Source organism: Schistocerca nitens, chromosome 1, assembly GCF_023898315.1.
Source record: "Schistocerca nitens isolate TAMUIC-IGC-003100 chromosome 1, iqSchNite1.1, whole genome shotgun sequence".
In the NCBI taxonomy this organism is placed as follows: Eukaryota; Metazoa; Arthropoda; class Insecta; order Orthoptera; family Acrididae; genus Schistocerca; species Schistocerca nitens.
This window is the reverse complement of record NC_064614.1, coordinates 121,402,837-121,419,280: the sequence shown is the minus strand read 5'-3', so window position 1 is coordinate 121,419,280 and position 16,444 is coordinate 121,402,837. Positions and strand designations below refer to the sequence as shown.

Genomic DNA, 16,444 nt, shown 5'->3' with positions numbered 1-16,444 from the left:
CTGTGATCACAGTATATGTACGACTGGATAGGGTTCAATTCTTCTGTGAGTTTACAAGTGACCCTACAGTACTCCACTTTGTCACCAAATCATGTATACTGCTGGAATGGAAAGGCCAGGAAATGTTTTTGCAAAAATGTCTCATGTTTCCTTACATGAACTGGTAGACAGGGGTGTACACATCCTCTGTTGCAATTTTTTCTTGGAGAGGATTCATCTCGCTGAGATATTTACTTCATACATCTTAACCAAATCGCAGTGGCTTTCATACTTACAATACAAAACGTTGCAGCAACTTCGAAACAATAGATAATTGGCGAGCGACAATGAGGAGTCTAGTATTCAAGGCTGGTTTTTCATGTACCATTCTATATGATAAGGGCTTTTCATAAATTGACCTCCAATTAGCCATTAAAAAAAATACATAATTTTTTTAATGTAGGATCTTCTTAGATGTTCATGACTCCATACAGCAGCCACCCAAATTCAAACATTTATCATACTATGACAACAGGTTCTTTGTTCCTTTCCCAAAGAATGGTGGCGCCTGATGCTTCAGCGAGTTGTTGAAACTGTCCTTAGCTCATTGTCATTCATGAACTGCTGAGTAACCAGCTGAGCTTCATCTTGGGGAAGAGTTGAAAGTCATTTGATGCCAAGTTCAGACTACAGAGAAGATGTTGAGAAATCTCCCAGCTAGAGTTTTTTCTTTGTTTGATTCTTTGTATGGATTGGGTCATGCATTGTCATAAATAAGAATGATTCCTTTGGTAATCATCCCACATTGTTTGTTTCTAGTTGCCTTTTGTAGTTTTGTGAGTCACAATAAACCTGTGATGTCACAATGTTCTTAGATGTTACTCTTATCAAATCAGTTGCAAAATTCCTTTCTGATCTCAAAAAACTAATTATTTTGCTGCTTTATAGCATCTGAAGCAATGTTTTGGCTTATTAGGAGAATGAGGGTGCTTCCACTGTTTGGACTGCTCCTTTGTTTCAGAGTTCACATTCTCCACCTGTGTCTCCAATCACGATCCTATTCAGAAGTTCCTCAATCTCTTTATGGTAGCATTGAATGTCAAAACTGAACCCATTCTTTCAGTTTTGTGAACACTGGTTAGACTTTCCTTTTACTTACAGTTACAAAACTTACAGTAACGTAAACTCTAAATGACAATTAAGAGGGTTGTCCTTGAAATATGAGGCAAATCTTGACAGTTCGGAAATTGTGGACAGATGACTTGCATGCACAATTTCGTCAGTGTATTTCAAAGATTCATCAGTCATTTCTCAATATCTTCCTTTACCACTTTCATCCTAATGCAACCAGTTTATTTAGAAGATTTGTGTGGTCTACTGCATCAAGTGGTTTAGTCAAGGAAGATATGTTATATTTTCTCTTTTGTCTAGCACCTATGGAACATATACAAATTGATCTATTGCTAATTCCATGCTTTTATGAGACCTGAAGCTACAATGTTCCTTACACAGATTTTTCATTGCAAAATACCCTTAGAGTGTATTTTTCATCACAGTTTTCATTACTTTTGAAATTAATGAGGGTAAAGAGATGACCCTGTAATTTTGTGTGTCACCTTTCATATGTAAAGGCAGGATCTTCGCATGGGGAAGCAAACTGTGGTGAGGGATTCATTTATGATCTGTGCTAAAGGTTCTTTGATATTGTCTGTACAATCCTTGAGCAAGAACAGAGACACTTTATCTATACCTGCTGAAGTTTGATGTTTTAGTTTGTGCACAACATTGCTTAGTTCTTCCGCAGTGGTGAGTCTTAGCATTGTGCTTGGTATATGGTTCTGGTGTGTGTAGGCTGTATTTTGTCAAATTGCTTTTGTAACTTGGTAGCTATGTTGTTAAAGTATTAATTTGCAAAGTTTGTTCTTTTCTGATCATGTATTGTGGTATGATTGTGCCAGAATTGTATATTTACTTTTTTTATTTTGTCTCCTTTAGGTGACATTTCAGACTGCTCCTATGGTTTTTTCTGCCTTTTCAATAAATTTATCATTTTGGGACATTTTTGGCACTAGTTAACTTTTTCATATAACTTGTTGTATGTGTTATCATAATTTTGAAATGCAGGATTGTTTTAGCTGTAATGAGCAAGGAGGGTAGTGAATGGTGGCATATGTACTTGTCTGTCCGATGATCGGCTGTGAATGCAATACTGCCTTCCTGTTGTGCTAACAGTACATGAGGCAATTCGTCTCATTGTGTTCCTTGCATAATATGCAGCACTGTCTTAGACACTAAGGAATTCAATTTTCATAAATTTCCTTTTTTAAAAGTGAGTTTCTTTCTATTTCTGTCTGACTTTTATGTTCTTTGTACATTGGACATTATCACTTGTTTTGATGCTCAGATACGCTCATCTACTGCTGTTAGTGTGTCATTTCCTAATCTGATTTCCTAAACATTGACTACATTCGATTACCATATATTACTTTCTTATAACCACTGATTTTCCAAGTCTTCTGTCTTCACTGACAGAATTACTATGTAATTGACAAATGCCAGTCATTATTGTCTTCTTTCTGAACTCAGTTTCTTTTCCAAATCTCTCCTTGGTTTCCTTCTAAGTTGTTCAATATACAGATTGAATAACAATCCAGTTTCACTCCCTTTTCAGCTACTACGCTTTCATGTCCCTGGAATGCTGTAATGCTGTCAGGTTTCCGTACTAGTCATGAGTAATCTTTTGCTCTTTGTATTTTGTCCCTGTTACTTTCAGAATTTGAAAGAGTGTAGTCCAGTAAACATTGTCAAATGCTTTTTCTGAATCTACAAATGTTATAAATGTAGGTTCCGTTTTTCATTCTATCTTGTAAGACAACTCTTAGGGTCAGTATTGCCTCGCGTATATCCACATTTCCCTGAAACCCAAACCAGCTGCCCCTGAGAGTTGTTTCTGCCAGCTGGGTGGCCGTGCGGTTCTAGGCGCTACAGTCTGGAGCCGCGTGACCGCTACGGTCGCAGGTTCGAATCCTGCCTCGGGCATGGATGTGTGTGCTGTCCTTAAGTTAGTTAGGTTTAAGTAGTTCTAAGTTCTAGGGGACTGATGACCTTAGAAGTTAAGTCCCATATTGCTCAGAGCCATTTGAACCATTTTTTTGAGAGTTGTTTCTACCAATTTTTCCATTCTTCTTTAAATAATCCATACCATTATTTTACAACCATGAATTATTAATGGACAGTTTTGCAATTGTCATGAAATAGTCCCTAGTGAATAACATGTATAATACCAAGCTCAGTAAGATGAGGTTTACAAGATTCCATCTTTTTTAGACAAAAAATTATCCTCTGGTATTTCTTTTTTTATTTTTCATTATGAACTGTTTATTATCTGAGTAGCATTTCCTTAGGAAATGTTCTGTAATAGAGCGATTCATATATCTGTGCATTTTTTTGACTTGTGAATTCTATTTAAATTCCTGCTGAATCCATACATCCAAAAGCTTTTGCAGCAGTAAAATTTTTACAATTTTCTCTTTTGATTTTGCTTCTATACATTTTTGATCAGATTGATTAGAAAGTTAAATATTACATGTACAGTTTTTTCAGCATTTATAGTTAGTTTGTGTTGAGCCACTCTGAAATCTTGACTCAGTTTTCTGCTGTTAACTGTGCACATTTTATGCTGGCTGCAAAGAGTAATACACTAGTACCGGTGCCATCAGAACAGATTTCTGAGGACTCACATGTTCAGTAAGGTCATTCACATAAACCAGAAAGAGCAATGGGCCCAGAGTTGAGCCCATATTCTACTGGTAACTCATTTGGAAAGAAAATTAGTATAATTTTACAACTTACATTGTCTGAGGCATGCATTCACAGCATCTGATCTTAGAATTCGGAAAGAGTGCTTGTGTTACATGGTAAAGCAGGTTATTCCAGCTCAGGTGTGTACGCGCCGGGTTTTCGCAGTCAGAGGTGGGCGAAAGGTTTAAATTTGAGCAGTTAGGCAGGTGGGCTGTAACCTGCATGACAACGTACCTCAGTTGAATACAAGTGGTAAGGGTAAAGAAATGGCTTGCACACACTATGGAATGATGCACCAGTGTGGTGCAATAGTGCCACCTGGTAGGTATCCTAGACCACCTGCACCTGCCTGGAGGAGAGCTGGCAGGCTCTAGAGACCAGAAATGGAATGCTATTCTAATGTTGCGGGTTGCATGTTTTACAAATAAAGGTGCCACTATTGCACCAGTGCTATACTGGCTTCCTTCCTTCCTTCCTTCCCTCCCTCCCTCCCTCCCTCCCACAGTAGATCTGGAAATGCTTTAGGTCTGAGAATAGTGGCACTGTGGTCACTCCGTACTCATTGACTCGCTCCCTTTTTCTGAAGGATGCAGACATGGAAAGCTAGTCATTACTTATTACAGAAGTTGAGTACATGATCTTGCTGTTGTGAAGTAGCATTGATATGGAAAAATGACAGATTGTCAGGATTAGATGGCATTTAATAAGGCTGTGTTTTGCGAGACTGTGGAGGATGTAAGATGAAAATTAAGTGATACAGTGTAAAAAATTGCAAATGCATCCCATTATAAGAAGAGTGATGTCTGGAATATGTTCCATTCTATGCTCCACATTTCAGACAAAAAACACAAATTTCGTTCAATGTAACAAAGTTGTTGTATTCTTGTTTATTCCACCTCCACCATGAACAAACATATGTGCTGTTTTAAACAAAAACTGGACACAGACCAGTGTCACCATTATGTCCCTGCAACCAAAATGCGTGCTATTTCTGTATTCTTTTGGTCACGGCAGCTTAGGTGTTTGGGCTAACAGCAAGTTGTGCAGCTTATTAATTTCTCTAACTTTTTCGAAGACAGGTTTGAATTTTTTTTAATAACTAATGACCATTTAGAGAATGCGCTTCATCCTCGTGTCCTGTTCTCTGCACTTATCCTCTTGTCATGTTTTCTTGTACTGTTGTCACGGAATCAGTACTTTGTTCAAAGAATGTGTGTGTGTGTGTGTGTGTGTGTGTGTGTGTGTGTGTGAACGGGCAGTGGCGGAAACTGTGAATTAGGTGCTGATGTTGCAGGATCGCTGGCGAGTTTAAAGTGCATGTATGGAGCTAATTTCTGATCTCTAACAGGCTCCCACACCCTGTTGTGCAGTGTTGGAACAGCCTGCTTTAAAGGCTACAAATTTGGGAAATGTTTCAAATATGAATCCTGTTATTAACATTGTCTTGCAGATTTTAATTGAAATTAATGTATAACCACATTTTTATTATAATTGTTAATATTCACCATTAGTTAAGGTGCTGTTATTAAAAACTTTAACATTACATATTTTTCTTGTATTAGGAAGATTGCACTAAAACTTAAAAACATAGAAGAGAGTATGCATACAAAGCAAAATAGTGCAAAAGATCTTGAGGAATATAAAGTCAAAATTACTAAGGAGGAGGAAAAACAAAGTTATGCTCTGCTGAAAATTGAAAAGGAATCTGAAGAAATTATTCAGGAGGTAAGCTTTATATGTATCAAAAAGGCCATCTTCTGTGGTTTGTTTCAAAGTCAAGTGGGGGATGGGGATTGGGGGGGGGGGGGGTGATTCTGAAGTGGGAGCTGTATTTGTCTGAGTCTGATAGGAGGAAACTAGGCAGAAAACTTGTTTGAGGTCAAGATCAGCACGCGTTGTGCGTGTTCAAGAGACTTCATTTAGTGTGTGCGGTAGGAAATCCACAGGTTCATTTAAAGTTATTTATTTTGAAGAAAGAAAAGTCACAGAACGAGTGCACTTCAAAATTTGTAACACTATACTCTAACACTTGGCACTCGGTTATGATCATAAATTAAAATGTATATACTTTCTTGGTTCATAGTATCTCTAGAATTCTTCTCTTCATTTAATTAATATTTAACGCTAAAAATAATACTTAAATGCTTATTTCTGTAATGCTATCAGAATTAAATTCATTTGTTTAAAAATAAGTCCTCTTTTCCAGCCGTGTCCAAAAACAGATACATTGTTTCATGTCACCAAAGACAACTAACATTCATGTCCTACACCTGATGTCCAATCATAAAGGAGTGCACTCTTTGTCACTCAGTACCATTCGGGACTGGAACCTTTAAATCATGTTCTCCTCTCGGGATTGGCCTCTCTCTCATCATGCCCTGTCGTACTTTAAATACTCTCCACCTTGCCCTCCACCCCGAAAAGTGGTATTCCCTCCTCATCCAAACTACACACTACACAGTATCCTTATACATTGCTATGTCTCTTCCTGCCCCATAGATCAATATTCCTTCAGTTATGTCCAATGACTGCCACCTCCTGTCCCAGAACTGTCACTTGCATTTTTTTGCCCCCTTGAAGGCATTCAGAGACTGAAATTACCCTCCCAACCTTGTCCAGAAACAGTTCTGCATATTTTGCACGACCAGTCACCTACCATCCCCTCATACCCACAGTCTGGCCACAAAGGACCATTCCTCTTGTTTCTCAGTACCACCAAAGACTGGAACAACTGAGTCACATTCTCCACCAGGGTTTCAACTATCTTCCATCCCGCCCTGAAATGAGAAATATCCCCCTCCTCCTCCCCTGCCCTGCCCACAGTGGTATTCCACTGTTCCTCCAACCTATGCAATATCCCTGTCCATCCCTACTTCAACCCTGCTCCCAAACACTTTCTGCACAGCTCATATCCCTACAATAGACCCAGATGTGAGACCTGTTCCATACATCCTCACACTACCACGTACCCCAGTCCTGTCCCTGGCATCTCCTACTCCATCAAAGGCAAGGCCACCTGTACAAGCAGCCATGATATCTTCAAACTTAACCGCAACTACTGTGCTATGTTCTATGTGGGCATGACTACTAACAAGCTGTGTTCCACATGTTTGGTCATCGCCAAATTGTAGCTAAGAGACAGTTGGACCAACCAGTTACTGAACGTGCTGCCCAACACAGCGTGCTTCACTTCATTTTTTGCCAGCCTGTGCCATCTAGATTCTTCCCACTAACAGCTTTTCTGAATTGCATAGGTGGGAACTCTTTGTACAACAAATCTTTTGTTCCTGTAAACCCCCCTCCTCGCACCTCAACTTTAACGTTTGATAGCCCCTGTACTACTACACCTATGCCCTTCCTTGCTCCCACTGCAAACAGCACACAGCTCCTATCCTGCCAATGCTCCTAAAAGTCGTTTTCTCCTCTCTACTTCTATCTCTCTCCCCTCCCTTTTCCCATCCACCTTCCCCCCTCCCAACACAGTTCAGGTTCAGCACCTGGCAGCTACATTCTGTTCCCGCCACGCTACACATTCCAACAGGCAGCACTAGCATCTTTCCCCACCCCTGCCATGCTATACCTCCCCCTTCCAGTTTTGTGCCTTCTCCTTACCCCCATCATCCACCCAAGAACATTGTTGCTCATGTTGAACATGAACTTGTGTTTGGGCCTTGGTGGCTGGAGGCCATAGGTTTTGTGTGTGTGTGTTCTGTTTCTGCAGAAGGGCTTTGTCCATCCATAAACTTATACAAGGAGTGTTCAGTAAGTAAGTTTCCTTATTTTATATAAAAAAAAATCACAAAATTTATCAAGTATAAACAATTTTAATGACATTGTACAATGGTTCTGTTACTTTTGTACATAGTCACCAAGCTTTCCCAAGCATTTTTTGTAATGTGCACAAGTTTCTCCAACCATTGTAGCAAGTTGGATCCTGTGCTCATAACCAGCTGTTCACTGTTGACGTGACTTCATCCTTAGGTTGGATTGCTCATCTCGAAGATAACTTTTGATTTGAAGGAACACATGAAAATCACTTTGGGCAATATGTGGTGAATATGAAGGATCCAGGAACATGTCCCAGTTGAATCTTATGAGCTCTGCCTGGGTCTTTCGCGCCGTATGACACCAAGAATTGTTATGAAGGAAGAGAACTTTGAGACAAGAGTCAAGGGCATTTTCTTTTGATGGCAGTTCAAGACATTAAAGTAACTCTCTGCATTCATTGTGGTTTACAAGGCAGGTAGTGAATGAGCGAAACCCTTTGACTGTCCCAAAGGATGGCTGCCATAACTTTCTCTGCCAAATGTCTGTTCTTTGCCTTTTTTGGGACTCTTCCACCAGGTCTCTTCCACACATCTTGAAATTTTGTTTCAGGAGTTGAATGATGGACCCAGGTCTCATCCCCAGTGACAAGCTGTTTGAAGAGCAGACCCGCCTCTCTCTGATCCTCTTACAAAACATTATGGCTGAATCCATCTGCTACTGTTTGTGGACGTTACTCGGCAAACGTGGCACCCATCTTGCACAGACTTTGCAGTAGTGAAGGTGCTCTGTCAGGATATTTGCGAAGGATGAGCTTCCAATTCCACCCCCAGGAGGTAGCATTAGCATGTTTTCAATGGTAACAAGACGATCTCCTTCCACAATACTGTGAACTACAATAAAGGCATCATCACATGTCATTGTAGTGGGACTCCCTGTGTGCTGTTTGTCATGCACATCTCTGCTCCCTTCAAGCTGTACATGCCAATGTTGAACAATTTGGATGCTCATACAGCCTTCACAATAGACAGAGGTTAAGTCCTGATCGATATCCACAATGGGATAGCTGTTTTGCTGTGGAAATAAATAAATAAATAAATAAATAAATAAAATAAAATAAATGACAGAGAGCAGCTCACAAGTGAACACACTGTAATGGTAACTCCATGCTAGCTGGCAGTGTATTGGCGAGATACTGCAGTAAGCAGCATAAGCAAGTGTAAGCATTGTCCTCAGTATCAGTTGAACTTGCCAGCCCTTCGCATCTCATGTGTAAATTTTAATTTGCGGAGACATAAAAGTGGGAAACTTGTTTATTGGACAACCCTCATATAGTTACAGTATTCTTTTCACTGTGCCTGCCTGTGGTTAGATGCCTGCTCTATATGGTGAGTAGCAATATAGCCTTTCTGTAGTGTTGTTATATGTATTATTTTACGTCCTTGTGGTACCAAATGTGTGTGCAGTTAAAACCACAGATTTGCGTGACCTACATTCCTGAACAAAAAGGGATTGTGCCAAGATGGGCATTTAAAATACACAACTGAAGAGAGAGGAAGATTTTTTAAGTAGGTGACTGCAAGTCTAGCAATCTTCAGGTATTTGAAGTACTTTTTGTTACTGCAAAATGCCACACACAGGAAATGGAAATGTGGAATGCCTTTCACTCCAGTTAATGAAACATTCAGATAAATTGTCAAAAATATGCAGATGCACCACAATAGACCAAGAACATACATGTAAAGTGGCTACGAGAAGTCAAATTTATTTACAGGTGGTGTTCAGATGCTTACTGAAATTGAACTATAAACCTATAGATCAGTTGTATTTGTACTTGTTAGTTAACATAAGAGACAATTCAGTATGGTGTGAATCATACCTGAATATGTGCTCACACATGATGCTATTACTACACACAGTTCTGGGAAAGACTTTTGGAGTGTAGTGATAGCAAATTTCCAGGGAGACAGTGAACTAATTTTACAGAATGATGCGCATTCACATGTAATGTACAGTCAACCAAAAGCTACAGAAACACACAATCTCAAGAATAGAATGGGCAGCAATGTTTCTAAATATTAACACTAATGCACAACTATGGGGTGCTATGTTGATATCTGATCGGCCCTTCCCATTGCTTGCTGTAAGCATTTCGTTCTGTGTCCCTTACACTCTCTATAAATTGATATCTTTGGGGAAAAAAAGAGGAAGGATTGTGAGGCACTATACACCCTATCAAGAAAGAAGTGGTTAGAGACAGTACATGAGCTCAGGGTCACCATTAATTGGGTGTGGAATTATCTATGACCTGTTGTCAGGTATTGGAGTAACAAAATAGTTTCTCCGAAAAGTGATGAGTACATAATTCTCATCAATATAGGTCACAATTTGTATTAAAATTTGTCCTTTTTTATTTGTTTAGATGCTCTAAACCACTCGATCAGAGACGGAACAAGAGAAAGAGAGAAATTTATATATGAATGTACATTTCATAAAAACATGCTTAATATGAAAAGAAAAGGAAATGTGTGAATGTTAAAAGTCAAAGTCTATGAATTCTGTAGTAAAAAAGTTAACAGGAAATGGGTTGGCTACAATATATGCGAGGATGAGAGGAAAGCACCATGCCCTTGCAAAATCAATGTTGCATTTTACACCTCATTGAATGTTGTACAATGTATGAATTATATGTATATGCACTATCATTTCTGGCAACAAACATTACACCAATAAGATATGTTATTTATCTAGTGAGTACTGTGTGTATGCCTTCATTCCAGGCCGAGAATTGTAATTGGATCTGCTTTTTGTGAGTGATATTCTATAAACTGAATTCTTCCTAGCGCTAAAGTAAAGCGTAAAACCAAAAGTAAATAGCTCACTTAATGTGCATTACAGTAACATAGTAATTAGCGATATTTGCAATGAATTTCTTTTTATTATCACCTTTTTATTTTCATTATTTGAAGGCGCAGGAGCTGATCCATGCATTCAATCACTTACGGCAAGCTGTTGCAGAACTACAAAGGTCGAAAAAGTGATGGAACACGTCAACACACATCAGCTTGTGGACGAGTAATAGTGATCTTTCTGCCTTTACCTCCAGCCAGCTACCACTTGAGATATTTTTTATATGTACATTATCCAGCTAGTTTTAAAACTGTACAATAGTTAACTACTGGTGAATGAGGGATAAATTTTTGTGTTTCCTTGACTCCATAAAGTATTGTTTTAACTCTTTGGAAATCACAATCTAAAAGCTATTCATATTTTAGTTTATAAAAATAAGTGATTTACTGTATCGTAGACTTAATTCCAATAAATTAAAAAAAAAAATCACTGCACCTTTGTTCCATTTTCTTAAAGGCTTCAGAATGTTTTTCTGTACACAAATTCTTGTCAGGAGTCATAGAAACCAGCAATGTCAAAGAGCTGTAGATAGATATTATGTGGCATTGCAATCTCAGATTGCTACAAGGCCATGGTTTATGAAGACTCGTTTGAACCGATAAATGATTTCCGCCACAATTCAACTCTGCTTTAACCATGCCACTTTTCCTCTAAATCTATATAGAATCAACATTTAAGATTCCTTTACATGTGAGTGTGATTCTGTAAACTGATCTTTCTGCCTTCCCCTCCAGAGACATTTTGATGAACATATGACCTCCCGCAATCCTCCGTTCCCTTAGCCCCCTGGCGTCATCTTTTGCTAGGTCCTGTCTCCATGTGCCTATTCCCTAGCCAGCTCCCACTTCAGTATTGCAGTGCTACACATGCCTCCTATCCTGTGAATGCACCTGCATGATCCTATCTTCTTACTTCCCCCCCCCCCCCCCCCTCAATCCCACTTCCCCCTCCAGCACAGCCTCCAGACACTGCTCCTTGTCCCCACCACATCACTGCATGCTCGCACAGGCAGCACTAGCAACTTGCCCACCCATACCCTGTTATCCCTCCCCCTGGCCATCCCACATCTCTTTCTTGCTCGACTACCCATCCTAGCTACACCGTCATGTCGGACACAGTCACAGTCAGGCCTTAGTGCCCGGAGAGTGGCCATGTGTGTGTGAGAGGTTTCCATTTCAGAGAAGTACTTTGTTGAAAAGTGGAAATATTTCTAGTGTTCCTTTTCTGCTTTGCCTGTCTGCAACTCACCACCTTCTGTACATGGTGAATAGCCATCTCTCCTCTCCATATTATTGCTGTTATTCTATCCTGGACTTTCCATTGTTTTGTGTGTGACTGATTCTTATCTAAAGTCAGAGCCTGCATATAAATCTCTAATACTTATCATGCACAATGAGAAGAAAAACAACTTCATACTTTGTTACCAATGCAAACATTCTGTGGTATCCAGAGTTCCAGTCCATAATATTACACTGTAATAAGGGGATATTATTCTAATGTTTCTGTGGACAATGCCTAAACTTGGTGTTCACCAGGTGAACTGGGGAGGGGGGGTTGTGTCAGTTAGGGTGACTCAAAGGAGAGAGAGGCAGGAGACAGGAAGTGGGATTCAGGGTGGGTACCAAGCAGTTCTGAGGGAGGCTGCCAGTTTGATGGTTAGGAATGTGGAGAGGTAGAGGTGGCAGTTGCATGGGAGAGGTATGTGATGCACAGGTACCAGAGCAGGTGGGCATCAGCACCGGATGATGGCGACGTGGATTGGGTGAGGATGACAGGACAGAGGAAGGGGAAACTGTTGAGTCAAGGGTGTTGTGATAATGGCTTAATGGCGATTGAGGCCAGGAGGGTTATGGGAGCAAAGTACGTGTTGCATGCAAGAATAGCTTCCATCTATGTAGTTCAGAAAGCTGGTGGCGGAGGGAAGGATCTAAGTGACCTTGGTTGTGAAGCAGCCATTGATATCTAGCACGCTCTGCTCAGCTGCATGTTGATCCACTGGATGGTTAAGTTTGATCTTGGCCACAGCTTGGCAGAGCCCATTCATTCTGGTGGACAGTTCTACATCTACGTCTACATACCTACTCTGCAATCCACCATACAGTGCGTGGCGGAGGGTACCTCGTACCACAACTAGCATCTTCTCTCCCTCTTCCACTCCCAAACAGAACAAGGGAAAAATGACTGCCTATATGCCTCTGTGCGAGCCGTAATCTCTCTTATCTTATCTTTGTGGTCTTTCCTCCCTCAATCCGACCTGATGGGGATCCGAAACGCTCGAGCAGTACTCAAGAATAGGTCATATTAGTGTTTTATAAGCGGTCTTCTTTACAGATAAACCACATCTTCCCAAAATTCTACCAGTAAACCAAAGACGACTATCTGCCTTCCCCACAACTGCCATTACATGCTTGTCCCATTTCATATCGCTCTGCAATGTTACGCCCAAATATTTAATCGACATGAGTGTGTCAAGCGCTACATTAGTAATTTCAAACATTACGGGATTCTCTTTCCTATTCATCTGCATTAATTTACATTTATCTATATTTAGAGTTAGCTGCCATTCTTTACACCAATCATAAATCCTGTCCAAGTCATCTTGCATCCTCCTCACTCAACGACACCTTCCCGTACACCACAGCATCATCAGCAAACAGCCGCACATTGCTATCCACCCTATCCAAAAGATCATTTATGTAGATAGAAAACAACAGCGGACCTACCACACTTCCCTGGTGCACTCCAGATGATACCCTCACCTCCGATGAACACTTACCATGGAGGAAAATGTACTGGGTTCTATTACTTAAGAAGTCTTCGAGCCACTCACATATTTGGGAACCAATCCCATATGCTCGTACGTTAGTTAGGAGTCTGCAGTGGGGCACCAAGTCAAACGCTTTCCGGAAGTCAAGGAATATGGCATCCGTCTGATACCCTTCATCCATGGTTCACAAGATATCATGTGAAAAAAGGGCGAGTTGCGTTTCGCAGGAGCAATGCTTTCTAAAGCCGTGCTGATACATGGACAGCAACTTCTCTGTCTCAAGGAAATTCATTTTATTCGAACTGGGAATATGTTCGAGAATCCTGCAACAAACCGATGTTAAGGATATTGGTTTGTAATTTTGAGGATCCATCCTTCTACCCTTCTTATATACAGGCATCACCTGCGCTTTTTTCCAGTCGCTTGGGACTTTACTTTGGGCAAGAGATTCACGATAAATGCGAGCTAAGTTAGGAGCCAATGCAGAAGAGTACTCTCTGTAAAACCGAATTGGAATCCCATCAGGACCTGGCGATTTATTTATTTTCAAACCATTCAGCTGCTTCACAACCCCAGGAATGTCTATCACTACGTCCTCCATAAGGGAATCTGTACGAGACTCAAACGGTGGTATTTTTGTACGATCCTCCTGCGTGAAAGATTTCTCAAACGCTAAATTTAAAATTTCAGCTTTCGTTTTGCTGTCTTCCATTGCCAGGCCAGACTGATCAGTGAGTGACTAGATGGAAGCCTTCGACCCACTTATCGATTTTACGTAAGACCAGAATTTCCTTGGGTTTTCAGCAAGATCTTTTGCCAAGGTATGATGGTGGTAGTGGTTGTATGCTTCACGCATCGCTCTTTTTGCAGCAGCACTAATCTCTACTAACTTTTGCCCGTCCTCAGTCTCCCGATCTTTCTTGTACCGCAAGTGCCACTGTCTTTGCTTCCTGAGCATTCTCCGAATTGCGCTGTTAAACCACGGTGGGTCTTTTCTGTCCGTAACCCACTTTTTTGGCACATACTTCTCCAATGCATGATTTACAATGTGTTTGAAATTTGCCCATAATTCTTCCACGTCCATCGTACCGGAAGTAAATGAAGTCGATTCATTTACTAAGTGGGATGCTAACAACTGCTTATCTGCTCTTTCTAGTAAGAATACTCTCCTAGCCTTTGTGACCGACTTTTTAACTTTCGTAACCATAGTTGTAATGACAACATCATGATCACTACTCATCCCTGTCTCAACACTGACACCTTCGATGAGGTCTGGTCTATTCGTGGCTACCAGATCTAAAATATTTCCATTATGCATTGGCTGTCAATTTAGGTGCTCAAGACAGTTTTCGGATAATGTGTTCAAAAGTAATTGACACGACGGCTTGTCTGTACCACCTGTAATGAATCCATAGACATCCCAGTCTTTACTAGGTAGGTTGAAGTCGCCTCCGACTAATATAGCATGATCCGGGTACTTCTGCGATACAGAGTGTAGACTCCCTTTGAATGATTCTAGAACTGTCACGGTGGAACCTGGTGGCCGATAATAACACCCAACAATTAACTTTATTTCTCCTAGCCCTGTTAAACGTGTCCAGATAACTTCACAATCACACTCTACTTCGACCTCAGCAGACACAATATTTTTGTTGTCTTACCGACATAACAAGCTAGGCAGTGATTGCAGCAGAGTTGGTATATGACATGCTACTTTCACAGCTGGCCCTACCCTGATTGGGGTTGATAAGTCTGTGGCAGGACTAGAATAGAAAGTGCTGGGTGAGAGGATTGGGCTGGTCTTGCACTTGGGACTTCCATGTGGATATGATTCCTGTGGCAAGGGATTGGAGATTGTAGTGGCATAGGGGTGGGCCAGGCTGTTGTGCACATTGGGTGGGCAATGGAATACCACTTTGGAAGGTGTGGGAAGCATCTTGGGTAGGATGGTCCTCTTTTTCATGAAAGATAAAGCCCTGGCAAAGGATATTTTGTTTCAGTTGAGGGTGATATTTGGTGACAAGGGGGAAGGGGGGGGGGGTGGGGGGGGACTCTTTTGTAACTGATTCTTGGGGGTGGGAGAGTGTGCGAAGATATGGTGTGGGAAATCTGTCTGCAGATTGGGTTGTTGGGGTAGTACCTGTGTGAGAATGTCCTTGTGATACCTTCAGCATACTGGGCCAGAGAGATGTCATCACTGGAAATACACCGGCAGTGGTTGGTCAGACTGTATGGTAGCAATTGTTTGGTGTGGAAGGTATGACAGCTGCTGAGATAAAGGTACTGTTCATGGTTAGTGGACGTGGCATCCTCCTATGCCAATCTGTTTTGAGCCGTCTAGAGGAAACCTTCCTAGAATCTCTAAGCCAACGCCTTGTTTGGTTTATGTTCATTGATGATGTCAATCAGAGCCAAGGCAACATATCCCCAATTCCTCCACAACCTCGGCACTTTCTTTCCCATCCATTTTACCTGATCCTGCTCAACCCAGTGTTCCACCTTCCTGGACATTGACCTCCACCTCTCTGATGTTTCACACATATCTCTGTTGTGTTGTCCACATTAAACATTAAATCCACCAACCATCCCTTGAACACCAAAAGAAATCACTCCCAACATCCTGACCACCTATGAAAGACATGTCTGCATTGATGAGAACTCCCTGAACCAGTATGCTGAAGGTCTCCCAAGGATCTTCTCACACACACACACACACACACACACACACACACACACACAGAGAGAGAGAGAGAGAGAGAGAGAGAGAGAGAGAGAGAGAGAGAGAGGCACTAACCACCAAACCTAGGCTGCAGACATTTTTCCCATACCACATCCTCAGACACCCCTAATCTCACTACCCCAAGAATCAGCTAGAAGGGAGCTCCTCTTCATCAACCAATTTCACCCTGGTCCAACCGAACCATATCTTCGCCAGGGCTTTGATTATCTGTCATGATGCCCTGAAATAAGGGACATCTTACCCAAGATTCTTTCCACCCTCCCAAACGGATATCCCATTGCTCATCCAACCTACACATCATCCTGGTCCATCCCCATGCCACTCACATTCCCAACCCCTTGCCACAGAATCATATCCCTGTAGAAAACCCAGGTGCAAGACCTGCCCAATTCACCCAACCAGCACTTCCTTGCCCCATCCTCTCAAAGATTTATCGTACCCCATCAGAGGCAGGGCCACCAGTAAAACAGCCATGTTGTATA

The 16,444-nt window shown here is 41.2% G+C and overlaps 1 protein-coding gene across 2 annotated transcripts in view; it reads left to right on the top strand.

Moving 5' to 3' along the window:
• LOC126242478 (uncharacterized) overlaps positions 1-10,846 on the top strand; it is a 103,077-nt gene extending 92,231 nt beyond the window's left edge. Inside the window, exons 7-8 of one of the 2 annotated variants that reach the window (XM_049948090.1) lie at positions 5,343-5,505; positions 10,515-10,846. In XM_049948090.1, the coding sequence (XP_049804047.1) occupies positions 5,343-5,505; positions 10,515-10,586 (235 nt within the window). In that variant the 3' untranslated portion in view covers positions 10,587-10,846. The remainder of the gene's footprint in view (positions 1-5,342; positions 5,506-10,514) is intronic. The other variant, XM_049948091.1, reaches the window with a different exon arrangement.
• Positions 10,847-16,444: the final 5,598 nt, after the last annotated feature.